The sequence below is a fragment of the Denticeps clupeoides genome, chromosome 13 (assembly GCF_900700375.1).
Source record: "Denticeps clupeoides chromosome 13, fDenClu1.1, whole genome shotgun sequence".
NCBI classification, from domain to species: Eukaryota; Metazoa; Chordata; class Actinopteri; order Clupeiformes; family Denticipitidae; genus Denticeps; species Denticeps clupeoides.
The window spans coordinates 1246308-1259519 of NC_041719.1; the positions used below are offsets into that span (position 1 = coordinate 1246308).

At 44.6% G+C, this 13212-nt stretch overlaps 1 protein-coding gene across 10 annotated transcripts in view; it reads right to left on the reverse strand.

Moving 5' to 3' along the window:
* The window catches only part of synrg (synergin, gamma), a 32527-nt gene that overhangs the window by 6873 nt on the left and 12442 nt on the right, over positions 1 to 13212 (reverse strand). For all 10 annotated transcript variants that reach the window (XM_028999624.1, XM_028999623.1, XM_028999622.1 and 7 more), the window contains 2 exons: positions 4090 to 4155; positions 2412 to 3296 (listed from right to left, as the gene is read on the reverse strand). In XM_028999624.1, the coding sequence (XP_028855457.1) occupies positions 2412 to 3296; positions 4090 to 4155 (951 nt within the window). The remainder of the gene's footprint in view (positions 1 to 2411; positions 3297 to 4089; positions 4156 to 13212) is intronic.

Genomic DNA, 13212 nt, shown 5'->3' on the forward strand with positions numbered 1-13212 from the left:
CTGCACATCAAACCTCTGGTCGAACCTGCAGCGCTGGAAATTCTCCATAATCAGGCTGTGCAGAATGAAAAGTGAAAAATGTCCCCCATGACAGATATGTTACGGTGTCACCATTTGCCAACATACTTATGATGATGGTGAGTGAGTTTCTTTCATACTTGTGTCTTCAGCCATTAGTGTTCACCCACAGACGGCAGAAGGATTCCGTATTTCAGATTTTGTGTACATTATTTAGGAACAAAAAAAAAAAAGCGTCATTGTGATACTATACTAAATATTCAATACTATTAAAGCCTCGGACGGAGCATCCGTCAAACCAACTGCTGTTGCTGAGAACGACACCATTCTCTCTTCTCCTCATGTTCTCTCACACACACACACACACACACACACACACACACACACACGCAATTTGTGAAATTGACAAGGTGTTGCTGTGGAACGCGGAGCAGAGGTGGAAACTGAGAGCAGCGGGAAACTGAGAGAGGAGGCAGGAAGAGACGCAGCAGGACGCAGGAACTTTATTCAGGTTTATTACTAGAACATCGCAGAGAGAGAGAAAAGGTACGTCACAAAATACGCTGAAAGGTTTCGTACAAGAACTTTGCCAAACTAACAATTTGTCTTAAAAGATATTTTCATTGTTATGAACACAGGAGCATGCAGAGGAATGAAGAACAAAAGAAAGAGAGAGAACCCCAGAACCCAAATGCAAAGGAGCAAATGCAAGAGAGTTAAGAAGGCACATTCACAGGCGAAACTAGAACCAGTAGAAGAACAGAACAGATCAGGGAGAGGAGAGAAGCAGAGCCCTTTGTCCCTCTGAGAACCTGCAGGTGTTTCTGCATCTCCTGATTGTGGACCAGCAGAAGTAAACCGATGAATGTGCTCGGGTTCTCAGAGGGTTAAGGCTAAAGAGACAGTATACTCCTTTCTCTCCATAGAACCTGCCGGAAAACATTACTGCAGCTACAGCAGATTTCTTCTAGGACTGGGGCGGCCATGTCGGGTTCTGAAGGTTCTCGATGTCCTTTCGATAGAACATAGAACAAGTGACGGGCTAGAGAACCCACACTTGGTCACCCCGCTTTAGAATTTGGACAGAACGAAATGGAGAACGCTCTGCTTGATCGTATGATTATAGAATTCTCTGAGGAGCGGTGGCACATGCTCATTAACAATACGAAGAACACTGTAGAGGAACATTCATATGTAGAACCTTCAAAAATGATCCAGAACCTAATAATTCTACGTGACTTCATAAAGGCTGTAGTCTGATAAATACGCTTTTCACACAAAACCACTGACGACGACTCGGAAAGTAACAAAAATACTATTAGAGCCTCAGGGATATTACTTCAGGTATATAATATTTACAAAAATCCTAAAACGCAGGAACGCGGATCCCTACGGATCTTGTCAATTTCACAAATTGTAAAGGCAGGCACACTGCAGCATGAGCAAGGCTACGAGATCCAGAAATAAAATCAATAAAATAAATACACAAAGAGTAAAGTTGACCCCGGAAAAAATTGGAGGAGACCCTCGGAACGGGAACCCCGGAAAAGAGATACTGTCTCTTTAAGGTCACACATTCATCAGCAAAGTGGACGCATGGCCGGGGTGTGGCGGGTCCTCTGATTGGTTAATTAGTGCAGGTCTTCTTGTGCTTTTTGTCTGGGACTGTAAGAAACCGACCAATCAGCACGCAGCACCAATCTGCGCTGAGCTCCTAATCTGCATAGAGGTAGAAGCAGAGCGGAGATGAACGGCGGAGCGCCTGCCGGTTTCTCGGCCGCGCGTCTCTGCTCCACATTTTAAATGCGGCGGCCCAATCCGGAGATATCTGCCTCGGATGAAATGCGATGCGATGGTGACATGGCGAGAGGACATGGCGAAGGAGTGAAAACCGCGCACGGCCACCTGCTGATTCTGACGGACCTGAAATACTGATGCCTGGAGCTACTTGCACAGGACGCCACTCGTCACATTTACAGGCAACGTGGCGTGTCCGACTTCTTCAAATCTCTGAATAATGGAATTTAGATATTTATCTTAAATTTTATATTAAATACTGCAGACACCATTCACGTCAAAGACGGTACCAGGTCAGGACCAGATCCGCCTCTGTAAGAAATGACGAGCCATTCAGCATCAGGAACCGCTGGAACTGTCGGGGTCAAAGGGCAGATGGTGCTCTACACCTACTGAAACGCCGAGCTGGAACGCAACATGAATAATAAATAGATAAATGAACACATGAGATGGAATGGCGTGGCGTGGCGATACGAGGGTCGCGGTCACAATAAAACTGCATCTAAAGTAGGAGGGGCCAGAACAAAGGGGGGGGGGGGGGGGGGGCTATGTGTTTTGGCTTTGTTTTCACCAGAGGAGGCGCACAAGTTCCTCACCTGCGGCGGGGGGCTGGTGGGCGGAGAGACCTGGCAGGTCCAGTGAGCTGTCCGACATCACATGCTTCAGGTCTCCGCCCACGTCCGAGAGCTTCATGTCCAGCTGGACGGACAGGGCGTCCTCAGAGTCCTCCTTGCCCACGCTGCTGCCCCCGATGGAGGGGAGGTCCAGAGACTTCACCGACGCCGTGTCTTCTTTCGCGTGCTTGAAGACGGACATCTTGTCGACCAGACTTCGCTCCGAAGCTCCCAGCGCCGTGCAGAACTTGGACGACTGGAAGTCGGCGAAGTCGTCGGTGTCGCTGCGCAGCGAGGAGAACGATCCGGAAACGGCGCCGCCGTCCTTCCCGCCGCCGTCGTCGTAGGAGCCCAGGCCTCCCTCCAGCGACAGCTGCTTGAAGACGTCGTACTTGTCGGCCCCGGGACGTCCCTGCGCCGTGCCGGAGGACCGCCGGTCGCCTTTGGCCTCGCCGGAGCTCCCAAACGCCATGAAGTCGGCGAAGTCGTCCTGCGCCACGCCGGCTGCGCTGCCGGACCCGGAGAAGCTCGGGCCGGTTCCTCCCACCACCTCAGCGTTGGAGGACGAGGAACCGAAAAGGGCAAAGTCACCGAAGTCATCCGCCGCGGGCCCACCACCGGCAGGTAGGCGTGGCAGGAGGGACGGGGGCGGGGCAGGTCTGGGGTCGGTCGGTGTCAGAGTGGAGAACAGGTCGAGGTCGGCCATGTTGAGGGGGTTTTTGGGGTGGGAGACGGGGTGGGCGGGGCGGGTCGGGGGGAAGATCTTGGGCGGGTCGGGGGGGTCTAGTGGGGAAATGCTGTCGGCGGTTTTGAAGTCAGTGAAGCCGTCGTCTCCACCGCCAGACTTGAAATCGGCAAATCCATCACCTGCGGAACAAAAAAAAAAAAAAAAAACACAAGGAGGAAGAAGGAAGAGAAGTCATGAGAGGTGAAAGTAGAACGTGGGGCACGGAACGTTGTCACACACATCACTGCACGGAAAACCGCACACATGCACGCGCTTTACATCACAACACACACGTTTACAGGCGGGCCAGCGGAACCCGGGCCTGGCGCCGCCCGGCAGGAACCCCCCGAACCAAAAACGAAACAAGGCGCCACTCCGTCCACTCAACCACTGCAGCAGCACACAGGAGGAAGATGAAGAGTATGGCTTCGTGTGCGGGTGACTGGCCAATGAGAACCCAGTTACTCGCCAACCGTCCAATCAGAAATTCTCTCGTCAGCTGGTCCAGTGGGTCCCCACAGTCAGAACATTTTTTCAAAATGTTACGATCAAATTCTGCTTTTAATGTATAAATTCTTATCTTCGGGTATCAAGCAGTGTTGGTGGAATCGAAAATGTTCTGCCAGGGGTTCCTTCAGATTACCTTGAGAACCACTGTTCTGCTCAGTGTGAATATCATTTTCGGGTCTATTGCACAGTCTTAGTCTTAGATCCCATTGGACACAGAGGGGAAGAGGAGGGGACAGGAGGTGGGGCGAGAGGCGGGGCTCTGCGTTCTGGACTTACTGTCGGGTCGAGAGCCGTAGTCACTGGGCTCTGCATTACTGAAGCAGGAGACACAGCAGCGTCAGCCGTACAGAACCTGCGCCAACGATCGGGCCACCTGACCCTCAGAGCGCCATGACAGAACATCCTGCACTGCCTCAGACTTACCTGCGAGTTTCCTGTCCGCGGGCTGCTGCAGTTCCCGGAACACGCTGTACTTGTCCCCAAAATCCGCTACAGAGAAACAAGACAAAAAGAACCGGTTCAGAATCTACATCTACAAAACTGGAACCTCACACACACACACACACACACACACACACACACACACACAACAGCAAATATATCCACAAAAGTGGAACCTCACACACATTCACAACAAAAAGAACCAGTTCAAAATCTACATCTAGAGAGAAAACCGTACACACACACACAAGATAAAAGATCCAGTTCAGAATCGACATCCAGCAGAAGCAGAACCGAACAAACACAAGATTAAAAAAAAGAACCGGTTCAGAATCTACATCCCCAGAAGCAGAACCGAACAAACACAAGATACAAAAAGAACCGGTTCAGAATCTACATCCCCAGAAGCAGAACCGAACAAACACAAGATACAAAAAGAACCGGTTCAGAATCTATATCCCCAGAAGCAGAACCAAACAAACACAAGATACAAAAAGAACCGTTCAGAATCTATAACCCCAGAAGCAGAACCAAACACACACAAGATAAAAAAAGAACCAGTGCAGAATCTACATCCCCAGAAGCAGAACCAAACACACACAAGATAAAAAAGAACCGGTTCAGAATCTACATCCAGCAGAAGCAGAACCGAACAAACACAAGATTATAAAAAAAAAAGAACCGGTTCAGAATCTACATCCACAGAAGCAGAACCAAACAAACAGAAGATACAAAAATAACCGGTTCAGAATCTATATCCCCAGACGCAGAACCGAACAAACACAAGATACAAAAAGAACCGGTTCAGAATCTATATCCCCAGAAGCAGAACCGAACAAACACAAGATACAAAAAGAACCGGTTCAGAATCTACATCCCCAGAAGCAGAACCGAACAAACACAAGATACAAAAAGAACCGGTTCAGAATCTATATCCCCAGAAGCAGAACCAAACAAACACAAGATAGAAAAAGAACCGTTCAGAATCTATAACCCCAGAAGCAGAACCAAACACACACAAGATAAAAAAGAACCGGTTCAGAATCTACATCCAGCAGAAGCAGAACCGAACAAACACAAGATTATAAAAAAAAAAACCGGTTCAGAATCTACATCCACAGAAGCAGAACCAAACAAACAGAAGATACAAAAATAACCGGTTCAGAATCTATATCCCCAGACGCAGAACCGAACACTACACAAGATACAAAAAGAACCGGTTCAGAATCTATATCCCCAGAAGCAGAACCGAACAAACACAAGATACAAAAAGAACCGGTTCAGAATCTACATCCCCAGAAGCAGAACCGAAAACACAAGATACAAAAAGAACCGGTTCAGAATCGACATCCCCAGAAGCAGAACCGAACAAACACAAGATAAAAAAAAAGAACCGGTTCAGAATCTATATCCCCAGAAGCAGAACCAAACAAACACAAGATACAAAAAGAACCGTTCAGAATCTATAACCCCAGAAGCAGAACCAAACACACACAAGATAAAAAAAGAACCAGTGCAGAATCTACATCCCCAGAAGCAGAACCAAACACACACAAGATAAAAAAGAACCGGTTCAGAATCTACATCCAGCAGAAGCAGAACCGAACAAACACAAGATTATAAAAAAAAAAGAACCGGTTCAGAATCTACATCCACAGAAGCAGAACCAAACAAACAGAAGATACAAAAATAACCGGTTCAGAATCTATATCCCCAGACGCAGAAACCGAACAAACACAAGATACAAAAAGAACCGGTTCAGAATCTATATCCCCAGAAGCAGAACCGAACAAACACAAGATACAAAAAGAACCGGTTCAGAATCTACATCCCCAGAAGCAGAACCGAACAAACACAAGATACAAAAAGAACCGGTTCAGAATCTATATCCCCAGAAGCAGAACCAAACAAACACAAGATACAAAAAGAACCGTTCAGAATCTATAACCCCAGAAGCAGAACCAAACACACACAAGATAAAAAAGAACCGGTTCAGAATCTACATCCAGCAGAAGCAGAACCGAACAAACACAAGATTATAAAAAAAAAAGAACCGGTTCAGAATCTACATCCACAGAAGCAGAACCAAACAAACAGAAGATACAAAAATAACCGGTTCAGAATCTATATCCCCAGACGCAGAACCGAACAAACACAAGATACAAAAAGAACCGGTTCAGAATCTATATCCCCAGAAGCAGAACCGAACAAACACAAGATACAAAAAGAACCGGTTCAGAATCTACATCCCCAGAAGCAGAACCGAACAAACACAAGATACAAAAAGAACCGGTTCAGAATCGACATCCCCAGAAGCAGAACCGAACAAACACAAGATAAAAAAAAAGAACCGGTTCAGAATCGACATCCCCAGAAACAGAAACGAACACACACAAGACACAAAAAGAACCGGTTCAAAATCTACATCCAGCAGAAGCAGAACCGAACAAACACACACACACACACACACACACACACACACACACACATCCCCAGAACCGGTTCAGAATCTACATCCTCAGAAGCAGAACCAAACAAACACAAGATACAAAAAGAACCGTTCAGAATCTATATCCCCAGAAGCAGAACTGAACAAACACAAGATACAAAAAGAACCGGTTCACAATCTATATCCCCAGAAGCAGAACCAAACACACACAAGATACAAAAAGAACCGGTTCAGAATCTACATCCCCAGAAGCAGAACCGAACACACAGAAGATAAAAAAAGAACCGGTTCAGAATCTACATCCCCAGAAGCAGAACCGAACACACACAAGATAAAAAAGAACCGGTTCAGAATCTACATCCAGCAGAAGCAGAACCTAACAAACAAACACACACACACACACACACACACGCACACACACTCACAACAAAAACAACAGGTTCAGAATCGACATCCCCAGAAGCAGAACTGAACAAACACAAGATTATAAAAAAAAAGAACCGGTTCAGAATCTACATCCACAGAAGCAGAACCAAACAAACACAAGATACAAAAAGAACCGTTTCAGAATCGACATCCCCACAAGCAGAACCAAACAAACACAAGATTATAAAAAAAAAGAACCGGTTCAGAATCTACATCCACAGAAGCAGAACCAAACAAACAGAAGATACAAAAAGAAACGGTTCAGAATCTATATCCCCAGAAGCAGAACCGAACACACACAAGATACAAAAAGAACCGGTTCAGAATCTACATCCCCAGAAGCAGAACCGAACACACACAAGATACAAAAAGAACCGGTTCAGAATCTACATCCAGCAGAAGCAGAACCGATCAAACACACACACACACACACACACTCACAACAAAAACAACAGGTTCAGAATCGACATCCCCAGAAGCAGAACCGAACAAACACAAGATTATAAAAAAAAAAAAGAACCGGTTCAGAATCTACATCCACAGAAGCAGAACCAAACAAACAGAAGATACAAAAAGAACCGGTTCAGAATCTATATCCCCAGAAGCAGAACCGAACAAACACAAGATACAAAAAGAACCGGTTCAGAATCTACATCCCCAGAAGCAGAACCAAACAAACACAAGATACAAAAAGAACCGGTTCAGAATCGACATCCCCAGAAACAGAACCGAACACACACAAGACACAAAAAGAACCGGTTCAAAATCTACATCCAGCAGAAGCAGAACCGAACAAACACACACACACACACACACACACACACACATATCCCCAGAACCGGTTCAGAATCTACATCCCCAGAAGCAGAACCGAACAAACACAAGATACAAAAAGAACCGTTCAGAATCTACATCCCCAGAAGCAGAACCGAACACACACAAGATAAAAAAAGAACCGGTTCAGAATCTACATCCCCAGAAGCAGAACCGAACAAACACAAGATACAAAAAGAACCGGTTCAGAATCTATATCCCCAGAAGCAGAACCAAACAAACAGAAGATACAAAAAGAACCGGTTCAGAATCTATATCCCCAGACGCAGAACCGAACAAACACAAGATTATAAAAAAAAAAGAACCGGTTCAGAATCTACATCCACAGAAGCAGAACCAAACAAACAGAAGATACAAAAATAACCGGTTCAGAATCTATATCCCCAGACGCAGAACCGAACAAACACAAGATACAAAAAGAACCGGTTCAGAATCTATATCCCCAGAAGCAGAACCGAACAAACACAAGATACAAAAAGAACCGGTTCAGAATCTACATCCCCAGAAGCAGAACCGAACAAACACAAGATACAAAAAGAACCGGTTCAGAATCTATATCCCCAGAAGCAGAACCAAACAAACACAAGATACAAAAAGAACCGTTCAGAATCTATAACCCCAGAAGCAGAACCAAACACACACAAGATAAAAAAGAACCGGTTCAGAATCTACATCCAGCAGAAGCAGAACCGAACAAACACAAGATTATAAAAAAAAAAGAACCGGTTCAGAATCTACATCCACAGAAGCAGAACCAAACAAACAGAAGATACAAAAATAACCGGTTCAGAATCTATATCCCCAGACGCAGAACCGAACAAACACAAGATACAAAAAGAACCGGTTCAGAATCTATATCCCCAGAAGCAGAACCGAACAAACACAAGATACAAAAAGAACCGGTTCAGAATCTACATCCCCAGAAGCAGAACCGAACAAACACAAGATACAAAAAGAACCGGTTCAGAATCGACATCCCCAGAAGCAGAACCGAACAAACACAAGATAAAAAAAAAGAACCGGTTCAGAATCGACATCCCCAGAAACAGAACCGAACACACACAAGACACAAAAAGAACCGGTTCAAAATCTACATCCAGCAGAAGCAGAACCGAACAAACACACACACACACACACACACACACACACACACACACACACACATCCCCAGAACCGGTTCAGAATCTACATCCCCAGAAGCAGAACCGAACAAACACAAGATACAAAAAGAACCGTTCAGAATCTATATCCCCAGAAGCAGAACTGAACAAACACAAGATACAAAAAGAACCGGTTCACAATCTATATCCCCAGAAGCAGAACCAAACACACACAAGATACAAAAAGAACCGGTTCAAAATCTACATCCAGCAGAAGCAGAACCGAACAAACACACACACACACACACACACACACATCCCCAGAACCGGTTCAGAATCTACATCCCCAGAAGCAGAACCGAACAAACACAAGATACAAAAAGAACCGTTCAGAATCTATATCCCCAGAAGCAGAACTGAACAAACACAAGATACAAAAAGAACCGGTTCACAATCTATATCCCCAGAAGCAGAACCAAACACACACAAGATACAAAAAGAACCGGTTCAGAATCTACATCCCCAGAAGCAGAACCGAACACACAGAAGATAAAAAAAGAACCGGTTCAGAATCTACATCCCCAGAAGCAGAACCGAACACACACAAGATAAAAAAGAACCGGTTCAGAATCTACATCCAGCAGAAGCAGAACCTAACAAACAAACACACACACACACACACACACACGCACACACACTCACAACAAAAACAACAGGTTCAGAATCGACATCCCCAGAAGCAGAACCGAACAAACACAAGATTATAAAAAAAAAGAACCGGTTCAGAATCTACATCCACAGAAGCAGAACCAAACAAACACAAGATACAAAAAGAACCGGTTCAGAATCGACATCCCCACAAGCAGAACCAAACAAACACAAGATTATAAAAAAAAAGAATCGGTTCAGAATCTACATCCACAGAAGAAGAACCAAACAAACAGAAGATACAAAAAGAAACGGTTCAGAATCTATATCCCCAGAAGCAGAACCGAACACACACAAGATACAAAAAGAACCGGTTCAGAATCTACATCCCCAGAAGCAGAACCGAACACACACAAGATACAAAAAGAACTGGTTCAGAATCTACATCCAGCAGAAGCAGAACCGAACAAACACACACACACACACACACTCACAACAAAAACAACAGGTTCAGAATCGACATCCCCAGAAGCAGAACCGAACAAACACAAGATTATAAAAAAAAAAAGAACCGGTTCAGAATCTACATCCACAGAAGCAGAACCAAACAAACAGAAGATACAAAAAGAACCGGTTCAGAATCTATATCCCCAGAAGCAGAACCGAACAAACACAAGATACAAAAAGAACCGGTTCAGAATCTACATCCCCAGAAGCAGAACCAAACAAACACAAGATACAAAAAGAACCGGTTCAGAATCGACATCCCCAGAAGCAGAACCGAACAAACACAATATAAAAAAAAAGAACCGGTTCAGAATCGACATCCCCAGAAACAGAACCGAACACACACAAGACACAAAAAGAACCGGTTCAAAATCTACATCCAGCAGAAGCAGAACCGAACAAACACACACACACACACACACAGACATATCCCCAGAACCGGTTCAGAATCTACATCCCCAGAAGCAGAACCGAACAAACACAAGATACAAAAAGAACCGTTCAGAATCTACATCCCCAGAAGCAGAACCGAACACACACAAGATAAAAAAAGAACCGGTTCAGAATCTACATCCCCAGAAGCAGAACCGAACACACACAAGATAAAAAAGAACTGGTTCAGAATCTACATCCCCAGAAGCAGAACCAAACAAACAGAAGATACAAAAAGAACCGGTTCAGAATCGACATCCCCAGAAGCAGAACCGAACAAACACAAGATAAAAAAAAAGAACCGGTTCAGAATCGACATCCCCAGAAGCAGAACCGAACAAACACAAGATACAAAAAGAACCGGTTCAGAATCTACATCCCCAGAAGCAGAACCGAACAAACACAAGATACAAAAAGAACCGGTTCAGAATCGACATCCCCAGAAGCAGAACCGAACAAACACAAGATAAAAAAAAAGAACCGGTTCAGAATCGACATCCCCAGAAACAGAACCGAACACACACAAGACACAAAAAGAACCGGTTCAAAATCTACATCCAGCAGAAGCAGAACCGAACAAACACACACACACACACACACACACACACACACACACACACACACACACACACACACACATCCCCAGAACCGGTTCAGAATCTACATCCCCAGAAGCAGAACCGAACAAACACAAGATACAAAAAGAACCGTTCAGAATCTATATCCCCAGAAGCAGAACTGAACAAACACAAGATACAAAAAGAACCGGTTCACAATCTATATCCCCAGAAGCAGAACCAAACACACACAAGATACAAAAAGAACCGGTTCAAAATCTACATCCAGCAGAAGCAGAACCGAACAAACACACACACACACACACACACACACACACACACATCCCCAGAACCGGTTCAGAATCTACATCCCCAGAAGCAGAACCGAACAAACACAAGATACAAAAAGAACCGTTCAGAATCTATATCCCCAGAAGCAGAACTGAACAAACACAAGATACAAAAAGAACCGGTTCACAATCTATATCCCCAGAAGCAGAACCAAACACACACAAGATACAAAAAGAACCGGTTCAGAATCTACATCCCCAGAAGCAGAACCGAACACACAGAAGATAAAAAAAGAACCGGTTCAGAATCTACATCCCCAGAAGCAGAACCGAACACACACAAGATAAAAAAGAACCGGTTCAGAATCTACATCCAGCAGAAGCAGAACCTAACAAACAAACACACACACACACACACACACACACGCACACACACTCACAACAAAACAACAGGTTCAGAATCGACATCCCCAGAAGCAGAACCGAACAAACACAAGATTATAAAAAAAAGAACCGGTTCAGAATCTACATCCACAGAAGCAGAACCAAACAAACACAAGATACAAAAAGAACCGGTTCAGAATCGACATCCCCACAAGCAGAACCAAACAAACACAAGATTATAAAAAAAAAGAATCGGTTCAGAATCTACATCCACAGAAGAAGAACCAAACAAACAGAAGATACAAAAAGAAACGGTTCAGAATCTATATCCCCAGAAGCAGAACCGAACACACACAAGATACAAAAAGAACCGGTTCAGAATCTACATCCCCAGAAGCAGAACCGAACACACACAAGATACAAAAAGAACCGGTTCAGAATCTACATCCAGCAGAAGCAGAACCGAACAAACACACACACACACACACACTCACAACAAAAACAACAGGTTCAGAATCGACATCCCCAGAAGCAGAACCGAACAAACACAAGATTATAAAAAAAAAAAAGAACCGGTTCAGAATCTACATCCACAGAAGCAGAACCAAACAAACAGAAGATACAAAAAGAACCGGTTCAGAATCTATATCCCCAGAAGCAGAACCGAACAAACACAAGATACAAAAAGAACCGGTTCAGAATCTACATCCCCAGAAGCAGAACCAAACAAACACAAGATACAAAAAGAACCGGTTCAGAATCGACATCCCCAGAAGCAGAACCGAACAAACACAATATAAAAAAAAAGAACCGGTTCAGAATCGACATCCCCAGAAACAGAACCGAACACACACAAGACACAAAAAGAACCGGTTCAAAATCTACATCCAGCAGAAGCAGAACCGAACAAACACACACACACACACACACAGACATATCCCCAGAACCGGTTCAGAATCTACATCCCCAGAAGCAGAACCGAACAAACACAAGATACAAAAAGAACCGTTCAGAATCTACATCCCCAGAAGCAGAACCGAACACACACAAGATAAAAAAAGAACCGGTTCAGAATCTACATCCCCAGAAGCAGAACCGAACACACACAAGATAAAAAAGAACTGGTTCAGAATCTACATCCCCAGAAGCAGAACCAAACAAACACAAGATACAAAAAGAACCGGTTCAGAATCGACATCCCCAGAAGCAGAACCGAACAAACACAAGATAAAAAAAAAGAACCGGTTCAGAATCGACATCCCCAGAAACAGAACCGAACACACACAAGACACAAAAAGAACCGGTTCAAAATCTACATCCAGCAGAAGCAGAACCGAACAAACACACACACACACACACACACACACACACACACACACACACACATCCCCAGAACCGGTTCAGAATCTACATCCCCAGAAGCAGAACCGAACAAACACAAGATACAAAAAGAACCGTTCAGAATCTACATCCACAGA